This window comes from Seriola lalandi, unplaced genomic scaffold (genome assembly GCF_002814215.2).
Source record: "Seriola lalandi dorsalis isolate HSWRI2012SDOR001 ecotype SW California unplaced genomic scaffold, Sedor1 jcf7180002054923, whole genome shotgun sequence".
NCBI classification, from domain to species: Eukaryota; Metazoa; Chordata; class Actinopteri; order Carangiformes; family Carangidae; genus Seriola; species Seriola lalandi.
The window spans coordinates 1,143,360-1,162,003 of record NW_019525475.1 but is presented as its reverse complement, the minus strand read 5'-3'; the positions used below and the strand labels follow the sequence as shown (position 1 = coordinate 1,162,003).

At 42.1% G+C, this 18,644-nt stretch overlaps 3 protein-coding genes across 3 annotated transcripts; 2 read left to right on the top strand and 1 right to left on the bottom strand.

Moving 5' to 3' along the window:
• Positions 1-62: 62 nt before the first annotated feature.
• Positions 63-2,299, bottom strand: enkur (enkurin, TRPC channel interacting protein). Its single transcript, XM_023431451.2, has 5 exons — positions 2,106-2,299; positions 1,516-1,661; positions 1,183-1,406; positions 782-928; positions 63-460 (listed from the first exon to the last, which is right to left on the bottom strand). The coding sequence occupies exons 1-5, from the start codon at positions 2,183-2,185 to the stop codon at positions 281-283; spliced, it is 777 nt and encodes a 258-aa protein (XP_023287219.1). The 5' UTR covers positions 2,186-2,299; the 3' UTR covers positions 63-280.
• Positions 2,300-2,793: 494 nt separating this feature from the next.
• On the top strand, positions 2,794-6,689 carry thnsl1 (threonine synthase like 1). The gene is made up of 3 exons (XM_023431462.2): positions 2,794-2,925; positions 3,126-4,525; positions 4,845-6,689. Exons 2-3 carry the CDS (start codon positions 3,152-3,154, stop codon positions 5,646-5,648), a joined length of 2,178 nt encoding a protein of 725 aa, XP_023287230.1. The 5' UTR covers positions 2,794-2,925; positions 3,126-3,151; the 3' UTR covers positions 5,649-6,689.
• Positions 6,690-12,867: 6,178 nt separating this feature from the next.
• On the top strand, positions 12,868-18,339 carry LOC111673628 (patched domain-containing protein 3). Its single transcript, XM_023431459.2, has 4 exons — positions 12,868-13,593; positions 14,889-15,010; positions 16,000-16,145; positions 16,320-18,339. Exons 1-4 carry the CDS (start codon positions 12,874-12,876, stop codon positions 17,888-17,890), a joined length of 2,559 nt encoding a protein of 852 aa, XP_023287227.1. The 5' UTR covers positions 12,868-12,873; the 3' UTR covers positions 17,891-18,339.
• The last annotated feature ends 305 nt before the right edge of the window (positions 18,340-18,644 follow it).

The window sequence follows — 18,644 nt, the reverse complement described above, 5'->3', positions numbered from 1 at the left end:
GTGGCCGCATCACAAGCCGCTGAGGGAGAATGAAACAACTTAACAACAAATATGTGACACAATTTCTATGCTGTGAATTTTTTATTCAGTCAGAATGAAATTGATTTTAAAGGATGCTCAAGATTTCAAGCCTTTACTTCCAGCTTTTTGCAAAGAAGTTCTCTGATACAACACATTTGCAAGGCAGGAAAACAGGACACAAGACAGAAAGAATAATAGTTTGGCCTTTTCTGATGCTTAAATTTTAATATTCCTTAAAGTAAATTTCTGAGAGTGTTTTTTATGTCCTAGTAATGGGTATGTAGATGCTTTTGAACCTCTCGAAGAGGTTAATGTCGTTCTCCAGCTGCTTCATCGCCACTTCGAGCCGCGCCTTGTGGGCTTTCTTTGACAGGGTGTCGATGACGAGCGAGAGGCCCTGGTACTCATGGTGCACCTCATCCCAGCTCTTCTTCAGGCCCTGGATAGTGGACCCAGAGAGGGAAGCCAATCAGTGTCACGGTAAAGTCATTTTGATAATATATACAGTATATATCAGCATTCAAGCATTCTCAGAGGTAATTTAAAACCCTTAATTTTGCTGCTGCAGCCATAATGGTCCGACCGAAAACATTTCATCCTGACCTATTGGGGGTCAATAAGTACTTTTCTAAAAACTTCAAAGGTATGAAATCCCCCCACCCACACCCTAGCCCTAACCCCCAAGACGTTCCAGATGTCTGTATGATCCCCTGCTGCTTTAGGGACAGAATTGCCACCGTGCAGCCATGTGTTCAGGTACCTCCACGACGGCTTGACGCTCCTCGTCAGACAGGTGTTTCATGGCTCCCTGCTCCTTCTGTTCTTTCACAAAGTTGTCATACTCCTCCTGAGCCCTCTGCTCTTCTTCACTGCGCTGCAGAAGGTACTCAGGCACTTCTCCATAATCCTGCAGACAGAAACTGGCAACTCTCAATAATATGTTCACAGTGGGTCTATTGAAATATGAAATCAGGTCTCACAGATGGATAGTTTCATCAATGAAAATAGGAATTTATTCTCAGTTTTTGTATGTGCTACCTATTATCTTTTCCTGGCATTCATGGCTGTGAATTTGTGAACACATCTGACTGTTGGAACTGACAATCTCTCTGAAGTTGTGTTTCTCAAACTTCTCTTGTGTGTTCTATTGTAGGAAAATACCTTTTTCTTGATATATTTGGGGACAAGTCCTGAATTTTCAAGGCGCTGCTTGTGTCCCTTCTTGGTGTCCACAAAGGTCGGCTGTGGTTTCATTGGAACCAGTGTAGTTGTCTTTATAAAGTCTCTTTTGGTATGCATGACCATAGGTGGGTTGTCTGTCCTCGCAGGAACAGCCGGTTTTCTCGTAGTGTAGATGTGACGAACTTCTTTCGAGCACTGTGTTTCTGAGAAAACATGAAAATATGAAAGTAAGAAATTCAGATGACTACATAGCAGAATCATTGCTCAAATGTACGCCCACACATTGGTTATGTAGTCTATGGAAATACTCACTTTCAGGCAGTTTGGGCTCTTTTGAATGCTTTTTGAGGTATTTGTCTGGGGATGGCACCTCTACTTTTGCTGGTCCCATCGTCCTCATTGCATCCTTGGTTGACTTTTTCTCAAGAACAACTAGCGGTCTAAACTTGGACATGTACCTTCAGAGTCAGGAGAGGAGAAAGATCATTTAATTTCAAAATAATTTCAGATATTCAATCATAAAATGAATCAAAGGATCCCTACTTTCATCTTTAAGCAACATGCAAATTTCACTGCCTTCAGCCATAAGTTAGATTAATGTACAGTTAAGCTTAAGTAAGCAACAGTAAACTATTACATATGCTTGAAAACGCCTCATTCGCTATTATCAAAACAGTTGACAAGTATCATTCTGTTACTTAACTATTCGATTGCTCGACTGTATAATCGGTGTAATAGATTATTGTAGTTAATTATTTTCTATATCGACTTTTAACTACATCTTAAGTGCTCATTAACTAGCTTATGGTGCAGCTAACTAGCTTCCTGATCAACTAAACCAACTAGCTTAATTTGACCGGTGTAGCTAATGTTAATGTGTCAAGCAACAGCTTTGAGCGTACATCGGCGGTTTCTGAGTATGAACCTCCTCCTTCGGTATGAGGTTGTAGACGCTTTCGGGTGGATGCAAAACTCCAGACATGTTGAGTGACTTCGAGCAAAAAGAAACCGCTGTTAATTAAGTTCAGCTAATGACTAAACGAACCAACTCGACCGAGCTAACACTAGCTAGAAGTCCATGGGACAGAGTTATTTGTTTGACAACACGCTGGTTGCTAGTTGCTGGGCAACTGCGGGGGCAAATGTTGCATTCACGAATGCTTGTTAAGTACTAAATTTCATTTTGCGACCGCGTTTTTCATTAAATTGATAGACCGTGGATTGAGTTGATGAGTGAGTTGATTGAGCGAGCACCCGATCTATATGTAGCTACGACAAAAAAATTGATACCAAATTAGCATTTTCGTACTTTCAAGTTTACAACACTAAATTACGAAGTTCTAATATGTTCCTGAATGCAGCAAAGAGTCACCCCAACTGTTCGGTTCGCGATAGAAAATGTTTATAAAAGTGTTTTGTTTGAAAAAATGCTTTGAAATAATTACGTCATTTGATGCATGTAAAGTTAATAAATCATTAAATAAAAGTTTGGGGGGGGTTTTTGCAACGAAAAGGCTGTTGTTTTTTTTCGCTTCTCGTACTTCCCTTGACAGAAATATCAATTTTGTCCCTCTAGGCTGACCGTAGTTGTTTGTAGCGACTGCAGAGAGTGTGATACAGTGGTGCTTTATCCGTTAAAACAAACCATGTCGTTACTACAGACTCGATTTACAACATAATAACATTCATAATTGGGTAATGTACAGGAATCCTCCATTTAACGTGAGTGCCTTACTTATTTAAACTATCATTTGCGATGACAGGCCACTTTTAATACTGTCTGCAAAACACGTGCAAAGTTATTGCAGCCACTGTAGGCACTGTATTGAAATACGTGGTAAATAATACACATTTGTTGAAAGTGTATTGAAAGTGTATCTGCAATATAAATGTCCGCTTTTACCATATTTTCTTCCTTACAGAAGAAAGGGCTGTGCCATAAGACTCAATGGGTTTACTGAATGTAAGTCAGCTTGCAGTAAGAACTGCCAGGTGCTACCTGAGTCCCTTTTCAGCACCAAAATCATGGATTTCCACCAGAACCATCGCTCTGGGCGGCAAGAACATCCTGCTCATGGGTCCTCCTGGAGCAGGGAAGACCACAGTGGGGAGGATAGTGGCCCACAGACTGGGACTGCCTGTCATTGATGTTGATGACGATGTCTTGGAGACGACATGGAAGATGCCCGTCGCTGCCAAGCTGGCATCAGTCGGTGGACAGCGTTTTCTACAGGAGGAAGGTCAGGCTTTGTGTAACTTCTCTGCCTCTGGGTGTGTTGTTTCCCTGACAGGCTCGAACCCTCTTCATGCTGAGGCCATGCAGCATGTCAGAGAGACCGGACTGGTCATCTACCTGGACGTGGACAGCGAGGATATCATACAGAGGCTCACCAGGATGAAGGTGAACAGGATAGTGGGCCAGGAGGCAGGGGTATCCATGAGGGACATTCTGCAGTACAGGAAGCAGTTTTATGATAAGTGGCTCGATGTGCGTGTGCTGTGTGGAACAGGGGACACGGTGGAGGAAGTAGCGGAGAAAGTGTTAAAGGCTGTGGAGAGATATCAAAATCATGCTGCAGAAACGTTTGTGTCAACCAGGTGTGACACTGTGGGATCATCCAATAAGAAAACATACTTCAGTGATGTGGTTATAGAGGGTTTGGCCACAGATGGAGGCCTCTATGTTCCCAAAAATGGCTTCCCAAAGATTGATGCTCGTGAATGGCTGAGATTGGCTGACATGTCATACCCAGAGCGAGCGTTAGTTTTACTTGAAAAGTGCATCCACCCGCTGGATATCTGTGCTTTGGATCTCAGAACAATGGTGTTCAAGGCGTATGGTTCAAACTTTTCTTGTGAGGCAGTTGCACCTGTAAAACATCTCAATCACAACCAGTACGTTCAGGAGCTTTTTCACGGCCCCACCGCCTCATTTAAAGACCTCGCTTTGCAGCTGATGCCCCAGCTCTTCGCCTACTGCCTCCCGCCGATGTGCAACTACCTCATCCTGGTGGCCACGTCCGGAGACACCGGCAGCGCAGTGCTCAGCGGCTTCAGCAGGCTCGGCGGGACTGACAGACACAGGATCGGCGTGCAGGTGTTTTTCCCGGAGGAAGGGGTGAGTGAGATCCAGAAGCTCCAGATGATCAGCTACAGGGAGGGAAACGCCAGGGCCGTGAGCGTCCTGTCAGACTTTGACTTCTGTCAGAGAACCATCAAGAGGATGTTTGGAGAGTCCGGGCTGACGGGGCACCTCGCTGTGGAGTACGGCACCGTCCTCAGCACCGCCAACTCCATCAACTGGGCACGGCTGTTGCCACAGGTGGGTTGATGTTGCCTGAGTCGGATGCAATGAAAAGATTTCCTTCCACAACAGGGCTTTTCCATAGAAAACACTTTAACTAATAGCTTAGGAAGCACAGGTGCGACCAATAACATTAACAATGTCTCTGCTCTACTCAAGCTTCCCAGTAAGCCCTGACAGCATGAAATGTCTTCTTCTGGTGTTGTTACATGTTTTTCCATTTGTTGTGCTTTTATTTTCTGTTATTTGAAAGATGAAACACATTTTGTACCAGTGCAGTTACACTTTAAAAGTCATATCTTGCAGTAAGGTTTTGTTAACGTTCCTCTTCTTGCAGGTGGTCTACCACTCCTCGGCCTATCTGGATCTGTGCAGAGACGGCGTTGTCAAGTTTGGGGAGCCCATCGATGTTTGCATCCCTACTGGTAACTTTGGCAACGCCATGTCAGCCGTGTACGCCAAGCAAATGGGCATCCCGATAAGAAAAGTCATCTGTGCGTCCAACCACAACCGCATCATCACAGACTTTATCACCACAGGCGAGTACGATCTCCGGGGACGGCCGCTGATGCTCTCCCACTCCCCGGCTATAGACATCCTGAAATCCTCCAACCTGGAGAGGTTTATCTACCACGTCTCAGGTGGAGACGGACGCCTCGTCAAGGACCTGTTCACGCGCTTAGACGGACGGCAGCACTTTCTGGTTCCTGAGCATCTCCTCGGCAGGATACAGCAGGAAGTGCTGGCCGGCTGGTGCTCCGAAGACGACTGCCTGGGCGCCATCCGGAGCATCCACGCACAGACGGGCTACGTCATGGACACACACACGGCCGTGGCTAAAGTCGTGGCCGACAGGCTGCAGGACGGTTCGTGCCCCGTGGTGCTTTGTTCCACCGCTCACTACGGGAAATTTGCTCCCGCTGTGTTCAACGCTTTACAAATCCAAAATATTCCAGAGGATCCGGTCGAGCAGCTGAGGACGCTCGGCTCGACTGCGTCCAGACCAGAGATGCACAGAGACGTGATGAAATGCCTGAAGGAAAGTGGCAGGAGGGCACACACTGTCTGTCAGGCGGAGTACGGTGTGTTGGTAGAGGAGGTGGAGAGCATGATACACGACTCCTTCTTGAAAGTTATGTAGAACCATTTTAGCTTTTGTTGATTTCCACCTTAAATTAATTTAAGGTGGAATATAATAATATTCAATTAATGTAAAAAATTCAGCTGAACAGCATAAAAGTTGAAAGAAATTCAAACAGAAAAAGAATAAATAAGATAAAAATAAATAATAAATACCAGGTATAAGCAGGCGTGGTGATAAAACTGACATAATTTAAGAGGCCGATTCCTGGCTGAGCCGGCAGGATGGAGAACACATTCACTTTTATTGTACTGTAATGGAGCTCTGAAGTGTTTTCTAGCTCAATTTAAAGCCTATTGATTATGCAACATTTCTTAACATCATTATCCGGAGTCCTGGCCCACTAGATGGGGATGTCTGCTCAGCCACTGTTGTGCTGTGTGGGAAGCGTTTCAGCACCAACAACAGCAGTTTATGTGTTTTGCTTTAAGGGGAGTCAGAAGAGCAAATAAACCAGTAATGTGTGAGTTTAAAATCAATATCTGCAGTCAGGGAGATAATTATGTTCTTAAAGTTAACTGTACGCTCAAGCGTTGAGCTATGGCAGCGTATAGTTCCCCTTTGTCTCCACATATTTTCAGTGTAATATGTATTGATTGGTAAATTACAACTGTTTTTATCCAGGAAAGGTGTTGCAGAGTCCTGTGATTGTCCACCGACTCATTAACTACCTTTGTTTATTTATTTATTTTTTTTTTTAAGAATCACTTTTCCAGTGTTTAAAACAAAGACTGTTAATTCCTGTCTTATTTTGTTCTCTACAGAATAACAGTATAAATTCAGTAGTTTGACATTTTGGGAAATATGCTTATTCACGTTCTTGCTGTGAGTCAGATCGGAGGATTGATGGCACCCTCAAAGTCTTTAAGCTAAATGTGTAGCTGTGACAGAAACAGCTGGCCTGGCCAAAATGTCGAGCCGCTCCACTCTAAACCTCAGAGTGAACGGCAGCATTAGCACGACTCCTAATGTAATTAATATAATTTAAATGTCACTGTCTTAATATTGAAGCTGCAGCTGAATAAAAATGAGTGAAATGCCTGTTAATGTTTGTACATTGTGCAGAGGGAGTGGCTCAGATTTCAGCCCCATGTTTCCTCCTTCCTGACTTCATCCGTGATCCCAGAAACACCTGAACCTGACACCTGAGGGAACAGTGACCGGGTAACTCCTGCTATCACCTGGTGCCAGGAACAAACAAGAAAATGAACCTTCAGCCTGAGAGAGAAACTGAATCTTAGGTAACTGTTTTACCTTGGATTTACTAGAGATGTTATCTAAAGGCTGATATGCCTTCATGTGGTGTCAGTTTCCTCTCATTTGCATAGACAGTTTACAGTATAGCTGGAGCTAGAACTAGTACACCAAATCTTCTACGTATTTTTCCATAAAGAAAACTCATTTTGAAGGATGATTGAATTAGATATTTGCAAATCTGAGAACAACCATAGCAAGCCCAAAAATCAATCACTGTTTAAAATGCTGCTGGTGACCTTGGTATATTTGGGGATGGTTAATGTATAGCCTGTGGAAATTGGTGATATGATATTAACTTTGGTGACAAAGACACATTCAGCACTTTGCTCTTCCTTTTGCCAGACATCTGTCAGAGCAAACATCATGCACAGTAATACAGAACAGGGGCGGAGTGGCCCTCTGGGTAATTTTTCACCCTTCGACGTTGCGCCATCCATAACAAGAGTCCAGGAATGAATTCTGTCTCTGCAGCCATCAGTCGAGTCATTTAAATCCAGGTGCTGCCTCAGCAGCCGCGAGGAGAGCAGGGAGGAAGATAAGTTTTCATAGATCTCCAGGATTGCTTATGACTGCAGTTGTGAAAATAGATGGAAAGTCGGGCCAGATTTGACAAAGCACTTCGGTAGCATGCCCTCTGATCTGGATCACTGTCTCTCTGTGCCTTTGCCAGAGCTGAGGAAGAAAAGGAGTTTGTCATTACTCACACCCATATGGCATAGTTTAACATCTCATTCCAAAAACCATGGGATTAAAAACCATGGGTTCTTCTGTGAAGGCTTTCCATGAGAGTTTGGCTTGCTGACTTCTTTGGTTGATCAACTTCTCCTGCACCAAACTTATTGCACAATATTGTCTAAAATAGAGGTTTCCAGGTTCAGTCTGAGGGGCTGGGAGAAAAGGATACAGGATATAAAATGGTATTGGCCTAAATTATCATTTTACTGTTGAAACCCCAGCCCAGAAGAGTCTACAAACTTTTGGCCATTCTGTATATACGCCATCTTTCATCTCGTATCTTATATCACAGACAGTAGAAACTGAATTCCAAAAGAAAAAGAAAAAGTCAAGCTAAACCATTAACATCTACCGACAGATCTATTTCCAAAGCCTCATATTAAGACAAAGTGTCAAAAGTAGGATGTATGTTTGAGAGGTGAGTGCACCACGAAGTCCCGACTCTTGTCCTGTCAGTGTTCGTGCGAAGATGAGGGAGCAGCGGCGAGAATGCAGCCTCTGTGGTTTGAAGCGATCCATCGCTCTTGACAGAATCAAAGACCTGAGCTCTGGTGTTATTGGGCCTGTGGCAAACAGATAGAGAGAAAGAGAAAGGTGCCGCGGGACATGGAGATAAATTATGACTTTGGCTGCTTTTTCTTTTATTATCTTTGAATCACTGCAATATTTTACAGTCACCCCTCTGACTGTACTTTTAATTTGTTTGTGCACGTTTTTCCACGCTGACAGGATAACTGATCACTTTTTTTTTGCTGTGCATGAATATATTACATAGTGCATGGTCGCATGCGTTGAGTTCTTTGTTCCAACTCTGCGCTTGTTCTTTCCTTCTCTCCCTTCCTCCCCTCTGTGTCTGTGGTTTGCTTCGGCTGTGAGCGTTGGCCTTATTAATCAAGCTGCTTGGCAGGTGAATGTGAGGAATGGGTGGGTAAGTGTCTGAAGGAGGAGGAGGGTAGCAGCGTGCAGGTGCATGTATATATGTGTGTGTGTGTGTTTGAGTGAGAGAGAGAGAGGGAGAGAGCCAGCTGTTGCTCAGCGCCTCGCGGCCCACGGCTGGGTGAGCAAGGATAATTGCAGGTACCAGCCTGTTCCCATCTCTTTAATGTGAACCTGTGGCATAATGGAAACCGTTCTCTCACAGAGGAGGGAAATAGAAAGGAGAGAGGAGGAAATTAACGCATCGGAGGAGTTTGGAAAGAAGATCCGGTGAACCGGATTGATTTGAGGTTCTGCTCCCAGGAACACTGACTCTATAGATTCTTCTCCTTTTTGTCTCTGCTTGTTGAGACTCCGACGTGTTTGGCAAAGGCATAACTTTAGTACACAAATGTGGCTTTTCAGGGTTTCACAGTAAAAAGGAAAACTTTAAATGATGATGATGATGTTTATAACTTATATAAACACATCAGTATATTTTACTACTTTTTCTACGATTTCAACAGGGTCTCCAACCAGATATTGCAGGGGTTTGTATCCACCATGTTTTCTGCAGTGGCTGAAAGGTGAAGACACACTTCAGTATGATGCAATTCAAAGCAGCTATAGTGAATATTTGTTATAATAGCACTGTATGAAATATTAATGTGAAAGGAGCTGCTTGTTTCACATTCTCAGCTCAGCACTGAACAGCGGCTAGGCACAGTTAGCGATTAGCTGGTGAACATAGCGCAGCATTTAGCAGCTAAAGAGTCAGATATTTCTCCAAATGAATGATAGTCTCGCTCTGTAAGAGAATTCCCCATATCAACTTAAAAGGTGATGATAGGCCAAGTTTGTTTCTGCTGCCTAGCCTGTAGCTATAGCCATGCATGGGCTGTGTAAAGTGTAAAACTTGCATTGAAGTTTTATTGTATTTGTATAGTGTATTTATTATTTGGTTTCACAATAATTTGTTTTGGGAGTGGCTTTTTTTCTAAATGGCCCCATTGACTGAATGGGAATGAATTGGATCATCCAGCTTCATTTATCCTTAAAGAAAGTAATTTGCATTGGTTTCAGAGTAATTTTACTGTTCTTTTATGGTTTAAGCAAATGCTATTTCTGAGGCTTTTCCATCCTGCCAAGAATAAAACCCACAGGGGGAACACAGAATCCTTGTCCATCTTGGCACAGAAAACAGTCACATTTAGAAATGTTAAAAATGTTGGCATGAAATACTGGCACTAAATATTGGTGCTGAAGTAGAGGTAAAACACTCCCCCACCACTGCAAAGACCCGAGTTAAATTGTTGGTACTTGGCAGCAGTTGCTTCTGCCTTGGCCGGATGTTCTGACAAAACACCATTTGCCAGTGTTCAGGTGGGAAGCCAGTGAGGGAGCATTTTTTGGTTCAGTTCACATGACTGCACCCTCACAAGTTCCCAGAGGGGTGAGCCATGGCAGGGACTGTGGCACGCTGGGGAACTGGCAAAAACATAGGTGGGAAGAGTATGAAGGAAGCACTGAAGATATCTGTCGCTGTATTATTACAGTCTCATATTATATTAAGGGGTTGAACATAAACATTGTGCAGCTTCAAGGGTTTACGTCTCTATTTTGAGCCAGGCACTAATTAAACCACTAACTAACAGCATTCTAATATTTTTATAAAATACAACATATCTTTATCTATCAACAATTTATGCACCATTTGTTTTTGTATTTTCATTAGATTCGCAGGTTTTTATTACATTAGGAGGAACTTATTGGTACATTTTGCTGTGACTTGATGCTCTTTTTTTAATGATTTTATCAGCTGCTACAGGATCTGCTTCATCTTGTCTAAATTTTAATATTAATATTTTCAGAGGAAGGTAAGAGTTTCACACATAAGACCACTGTCAGCACAACTGCCTGCACATTAAACTCTGCTTATATAAAAGCCTGGGGCTTGTGCCAAATTTTTTTTTTTTGTCATTAAAATTGTCCAGAAATGAAAGGAGCTTCACGTCTGTAGAAAGTTAAAAGAGAAACGTATTTCTCTCTCTTGTCTGTCTTAATTTCCTCCCAGTGTCTTCAAACTCCATACTCATTTTTGTCAGATTAAGGTACACTGATATGACCTTATGTACTGACAAACAAAAAGAAGATATAAACATAGTGTACTGTAAAACTTTAGAGCCTCCTACTTTACGACCGTCTGACCTTTCGTTATGAATTGAGCTTGTCCGGAAGGAAGCTGGCTCCTCAACACCAAAGCAACTAATTGAATCTGATCTGACAACACAGTGTAAAGAGTGTGCGTGTATCTGTGTGTGCAGATTCTTGTGTAGCTTTTTTTAGACTGCTTTCTTATCAAGAGTATTATTGCATAGTGAAGTGTTTTTCTCCATTGATCAATGGTTTCTTTCTGGGAGCAAGTGCAGAACAATCAGCCAACACATCTCAACATCATGTTCACCCGAGGCTTCCAAGCTAATTACCTAAGACATTGATTTGCACCCCAACATACCTCTGTGAAGTGTGAGGAGGAGGAGGAGAGAAAAGGAGATCTAATGAAGGTGTCATCCGGAGCTCGCCACCACGCGATGATTGTTATTGGAGTACAGATTGAGCTCATTTACATTTTAATGCGAACTCAGAGAAGAACAATGTGCATCTGTATCTATCTGCTGTTGACAGTCTTTGATAAGAGACAAAAAGCACTGATTCAATTCAAGGTGAACAAAATAACCCAAGGGTCCTGAAACAGATTACATGTAACTGACGCCTCCATCAGGCTTCTGGCGACCGTCTGCCAGGATCTTCTTCTCCTCTCCGTGATGAAGGAAAAAGAATCCATTTCTTACTCGCAGAATGAGAAATCAATGACCACAAGATGGATCTGTGTGAAATGAGATATGAGCTTTGTCTCGGAGGACTCGCCAGGGCTCAGATTGACAGCTGACTGACAGGGGTTAACTGCCAGAGAAGGGCTGACTGGCTTGGAGGTGTAAAACTGACCCTCTCGGACTCTCACTCCAAATATATAGTGGAAGTAAAGGTTAAAATGCTGCATGTTGAGGGCAGGGTTGATCCACCGAGGCCGGCCGTTGCTGAATTCCCAAGATATTCTTGTAATTGACCGTTCGCTCAGAGACCTCACTGTCGCTAACCCTGACAAGCTTTCTGTTCTCCTACAGCACATGTGCATTTTACAGTGGAAATGGCAGCTAATTTTACACTAAATGTTATTTTCAGTCAAAGGTAGACAAAACATGACTCATTATTTGGCTAAAATGACAACTGTTGCTGGCTGCATATTTGATCAGCTGCGGCTAGCTAGCTTTTTAAAGCTAATGTTAGCACAATGAAGCAATCTTAAATATGTACTTGATGGCTGCATAAATGATATGCTAAAAAAAACGAGGGTATAAGGCTGTAGGTACCCCACAAACCAAACATGTGCTCTTGGCCTTGGTTACTGTGTTTAGCCGGAATTGCTAACAGGTGCACCATATCTTTGACCTGATAAAAACATTTAATCCAACTTTTGCACTGGTGTTTTTGCTAAAATACACCTCACCCCAGCCTCTTAATGCAAAGCTGAACAGACCTGCCAGGCCAAGTTATGGTTGCTAAATTGAAAGGGTTTATAAATCAGTTCCCAGAGTATTCCTATGATTCCTAATTCCAGAAATCTCCAGTGAGTACTTCATCAAATCATCAAATTAACTGTAGTGTTTAAAAATTAGTGTTTGTAACTTAACGTATACAGTAGTTGAACTTCATCCCCAACAAACATGTTTTGTAAGATTGTCAATATTTTATTACCCTGCATAGTTATGTTGTCTTCATAAGCAATGCCAATCGAATGGCAAACTTATTTAGTTACATAGTTACTTATGTTATGACACACCTGTGAATGCTTGTATCATAAAGCTATAAAATGTCACATCTTTGCCAGTGATTTTCTGTAAATTATAATAAAGTCACGTTTTTTTTTTTTGCTTCATATCTCTGTTTAAGACTTTGAATTATCTCCTACAAGTTTGAGTTATCTCCAAGTTTTATCATTTTACAGCCACTGAGAAGCATGAGATCACCTCTAACACCAAACAGGCGTACTTCTCCATGTTGTTTTTCTTCCAGGTATAAGGGTAATAAAGGAGCATCGCATTGGCTAATGAGACTTCAAAGGAGATCACTGTATCTGCACCCTACGGCCTTTCAAAAAAAAAAAAAAAAAAGGTATGTAGAGAGTGTTGTAATCTGCATAGCCTTTAAAAGGATGCAATCTCTTCAAATCTGTACTATCTGTCCTGCACGTCTGAAGATGGGCTGCAGACGCACAGACTGCCTCGCCAAGCCTCTGTCAGGCCTTTTTGAAAAACTCGGATCACTTGTAGGCTCCTGTCCTTTTTATTTTTTCGTAATTCCTGTTCTCCTCTCAGCAGCACTCAGCGGAGGCTTCATTTTTCTCAAAGACAGGGAGGACAATGACCTTGAGCAGCAATTCACACCCACAAAAGGACCCTCAAAGGCAACAAGAGCTTTTATCAGGGAAAACTTCCCCTACAATGACTCCATGTTTTCAGGTGACAGGCTGTACGACAAGGGCAACTTTGCATCCCTCATTGCAGTGTCGACCGACAATTCAAATGTCCTGGCGAACCCTGCGTTTGAGGACATCATCAGACTCAACAATAAGATCCTCAATATCACTGTGGACGATGGGAGACTGGGATTCAATGAGTTGTGCGCAAAAGCCAACGGAGAATGTGTCTCAAACGTCATCCTGGAGATCGTTGGCGCTAACGAAGCCAATCAAACCAGCATCAACTACCCTGTATCTACATTCAGATCCAGCTCAGTGTGTATGGGTTCTGTTCTCGGTGGGGTCATCACAGATGCCAGCGACTCAGTCATTAGTGCTCGGGCTGTAAAACTCTTTTACTACTTGGAGAATCAGGGAAGTGCATCTGAAGCCTCCAAATCATGGCTGAGAGGCTTTAAAGCACTCTTATCGGACGAGACGGACAGCAAACACACTGATGTATGTATCATTCTGCTACTAATATACTGTATTTTCTTCTTGCTGAAACATCCTGGGATTTCTTCTGCATGTGCTATAAGCTAAAAGTGCATCTACTACTGTACTGTAAGTGATGGTGTAATGGCCTTTTCAGTGCCCTCTCCACACACCACATATTTTATTTAGGTTAGGTTGTAGATTTAGAAAACGTCCCATGAGGCTTTGACACTGTACCGGTGGCTCAGACTCACTGGAACATGTTTCAGCTTGTCAGAGGAAGCCCATTAAGTTACAGATGCTCCGGGAAAATATGACTAACAAGGACAAACGATTGGACTTTAGCTCTCTCATTTAAAAGCACCGCATAGTTAATAGATGTTGACGCTTCACTAACGTAAGTGACCTTGACCTTCAAGGAAAAATCCACCTTGACACGAATCCAAGGCTTTAAAAACTTGCAATTCTCTCCAATGGGTATGGAAACTTCTGTAAAGGAGGTTAGCTATTAAAACACCACAGTGCTGATTCTTGCATGCTTCTCCTCTTGGCAGCTTGACCTGGTTTTGGAAGGAAAGAAAATCCACCTTTAATCAATCGGGGCTGTACAAGGACAAATATCAAAATGGAAAATATTAGCAAATATCAGCATTTATCCTCATTATACCACAATGCAATGCAGCCACAAGGCATTTGGATAGTTGTTTTGACCTGAAAACTCCTCTTGCTCTGTTTTATGTCCCATGTCTGTATCTACAGAATGAGCCTGTTTTATGTCTTTTTTTCTTGCTCTATGCATCTGCGTGTAAAATCTATAACCAGCACAATATAGTCATTGACCTAGTTTATGTCTTCTTCTGTACTGCTTCTGGGAATGTGGTGGGGTTTTATCCACCTAAGGGGGAGTTTATATTCAACAAACACACACTCCCTTATCCAAACACAATATGTTCAGGTGTGTGGAAAGTCTTTAGGGGAATTGGAGAAAATAACCAACTGAGGTAGATGAGATTAAAAAAAGATAACACGTTGATTATATTTACACCACAAAAATGGACAATATTAGCTGAGTCTCTATAATAAATAGAGTGTGACAAAATGATACAAATGCATTTTCTATACATATTAGTTACGGCCTTCCTGCTCCCGCTGGGTCTTTACACTTCCTTTTTGAGATAATGTTGCTGGCAAGGTTGCAAGCACATTGCTTTGTCCTGAAATCCAAGCTGTGTCACGCTGGTTTTATTGCGGTCATGACATCCATGTGTAAACACTGTTCTCTGACTCAAGTGCTCACGTTGGGCGTCTCTCTATTGTAGGTGTCTTACTACACCTCCAAATCCAAGCAGGAGGAGATTGACAGTCACACCACAGATGGCTTCCCTTTATTCCTCATCACTTATGCCAGTGCTATCACCTTCTCGGTGATTTCCTGCCTGAGGTAAGAAGTGATCAGTGGCTGTCAGACAGTGAGCGATTTCCTGACTGCAGGCCAAGTCCGGGACACAGATAGCTGTTGTTTATCAGTGCGACTTGATTCCGGAAAGCCACATACACGTTACACATGTAGTGATATACCAATTTTTAGCATGAGCACAATTATTCCAACTTAAAAATTCTCCATTTTAATTTAAAATTTAAAGTAGATTTAGAGGTTTCGGTTTATATTTTGTTTTCTGTAAGGTGTAGATTAAAGCGTTTCATATACAGTTTGTCTGCAACAGCTCGACTGTGAACATATCATAAACTACAGAGTTGTGCAATAACTTGAACATTAAGTTTCGCACACGGTAGGTAGTTTTAATGACACTATTAAACTGGATTACAGGTCTTGCTGTTATTTTGCTCCCAGAAGTCTTGTTTTTATTACTGTAAATTAAAGATTTGATGGTGGGTTTTAAAACTATTTTACTCTATGAAGAACAAATGGCACATTAAACCCTCTTGCAAATGAAAAGTTAAATTCATAAGAAAACAAAATGTGCTCTTGCTCTATTCAATACACTCAGGAGTTTTACTTGATATAGTGTTCGCTAACATTAGCAAACTTTACACAGAGGTTGCTGTGTAACTCACAGTCTTTATTTTATGTTGTTGATTGTTTGGCTATCAGTGCGTTTTACCATTAAAAGCAAAAGTTAACCTTCTCACTGTTCAGTGGTGATGTATAAGTGTACTCTGCACAAGGTGCGTCAGGACGCTGTGACATCACTGTTGGGTGTGGTTAAAGGTGCAACAGAGCACACCTCTGACCACAGCCGACCACACATCAAGTTCGTTCATTTGTGATGCTTTTGATGCAAATATCCAAAAATGAGTTGAGATGACATTCTGGAAAAATAGTCCATTGGTTACTGTATGCTGTTATCTTTATTATGTACGTGCACGTGTCTGTTTACGAACACCATCCTATCTTTACTTCCTTGACAGATTGGACAATGTGAGGAACAAGGTGTGGGTGGCTGTCTTCGGCGTCTTCTCCTCTGGGCTGGCTGTACTTTCCTCCTTTGGCTTGTTGCTTTACATCGGAGTGCCATTTGTTATTACAGTCGCAAACTCTCCTTTCCTAATACTCGGTGAGAAAAACCGGCCTTGGCCTTTTTTGTTTCATAATGTAGTTTGAGGTTGCAGATTGGACGGCAACATCCATCAAGTAAATTAAGTGCACACGAAATGCCTCAGTGGTCTTTTGTAGAACTTTAAATTGTTAACCACTAACTTTTAGCTTAACTCTTTTACAATTTTTCCAGGAATTGGCCTCAACAACATGTTCATAATGGTGTCCGACTGGCAGCACACCAACGTGGAAGACCCAGTGCCGAAGCGGATGGCTCACACTTACAAAGAAGCTATCATGTCCATCACCATCACAGCCGTGACCGATGTCCTCAAGTTCTCCATAGGCGTCAAGTCCGACTTCCCATCAGTGCAGTCGTTCTGCCTGTACACCAGCGCCTCCATCATGTTTTGTTACGTCTACACAATCACCTTCTTCGGAGCCTTCCTGGCTCTGAACGGGAGGCGGGAAGCCAGCAACAGACACTGGCTGACCTGCGTGAAAATACCATCAGACAATCCTGATGATTGTTCTGAGATGTATAACATCTGCTGCGTGGGAGGCGACTATGATAAGAACACTGGAGCAGAAAAAAAACAACCGGCGAGTAATTTCTTCAAGGATTACTACGGCCCATTTTTGATCAAACCTTGGGTCAAGGCAGCTGTAATCTTCCTTTATTTGGTATATTTAACCATAAGTATTTATGGGTGTTTCCACGTACAGCAGGGGATTGAGCTTAACGATCTGGCAGCTGATAAGTCCCACGTTACAATATTCAATAAGAAGGATAGGCAGCATTTTTCTGATTACGGTCCATCTGTGATGGTTATTGTAAGTGAGGAATTCCCATACTGGGACGAGACCAAGAGGTTCCAACTCCATGGATGCATAGAGGACTTCACACGGCTTCACTTTGTAGATAAAGATGTCTACACATCCTGGCTGGACTCTTATTTGTCATATGGACAAGAAAGATATTTAAACCTTGATGATAAAGATGAATTTCTGAAAAATCTTTTTCATTTTTTTGATTTATATCCTTTTTTAAAGCAAGATGTGAACCTCACCGGAGACGCCATCTTCGCATCCCGCTTCTTCATCCAGACTGTTGATATTACCAATGCCAGCATGGAAATGGAAATGCTTCACGTTCTTAGAACAACTGCAAGCAGATGCCGTGCAGCGTCTTTATCAGTCTATAACCAAAAATTCATCTTCATGGACCAGTACGACGTAGTGGTGAGTAGCACGATTAAGAACGTCGGCGTGATCACAGCTGTGATGCTGGTCGTCTCTCTCCTGCTGATTCCCAACCCCATCTGCTCATTATGGGTGACTTGTTCGATTGGTTCAGTGACTGCGGGGGTGACTGGTTTTATGGTGCTGTGGGATGTCAGTCTTGATTCCATATCCATGATCATTTTTACCGTCTGCATCGGCTTCACTGTCGATTTCTCAGCTCACATCTCCTATGCCTTCGTCTCCAGTAACAAACAGAGTCCCGATGACAAGGCTGTGGACGCTCTCTCCAATCTAGGCTATCCCATACTCCAAGGCGCCTTGTCCACCATTTTAGGGGTGTCAGTGTTGGCTACGTCCAAGTTTCACACATTCAGAACGTTCTTTAAGCTCTTCTTTCTTGTCATGTTAATTGGGATGGTTCACGGCCTCGTTTTCATCCCAATATTTCTGACATCAATCTCGTGCTGCTCAGATAAAGACGAAAGCGAAGACAAGAAATTGAAAATAAGCAAATTATAACAACAATTATGTTTTAGTAGTCAGGCATTTTAGTAGGTAGTTACTTGCAGATCCCATAATAAAAAATTTTCTCGAAATGACACTTGATTAGAAAGCTATTGAGAAGTGAGTATAAATAGGTTTTAAAGTATAAAACATATTACAGTTTTTGAACGTTAGAAATCTGAATTTAATACCAAAGAACTCAAATTAAATTAAGCCGTTAGTTAAAATATTTATAGTAGATGAAGATGTATAGTATAATGCAAGTTATCCTTTTTTATATACATTTTCTTGTCTTTCTCTTTATTGATGAGCTGAATGGAATGAGAAGCAGTAAAAGGCTATTTACTTATTTGGTGCTGTGTATTTCAATCATAGTTAATTGTAGGTTATGTCATAATAAACCTACGGTTCAATGGAGCTCTTAGTGTTTTATATATGACAATAAAGTTTTGTTTTATACTGAATTGTGTGACTACTTTGTGTGCTCTTTCTAAGCTTATAGTATGAAACTGGCATTTCAATTCATCAAATCAATTCAATCAAACCAATTTTGCATTAACATGTGTTTACTTACTAGTCTAGAGGAAACATTGCGAGTTCAGCATCAAACTTCATTCCTTTTGTTGATGATTTTGTTTCTATCACTTCTTTTTCTTCTTCTCGAGTTAGCATGCTAACCAGCTAGCCCTGGCCCATTTAGCCCGTTTTGTCACTTTCCAATACCGAGTCACTGTAGCGTCCAGTCTGCCCTGAAGAAGTAGTGCTGCTC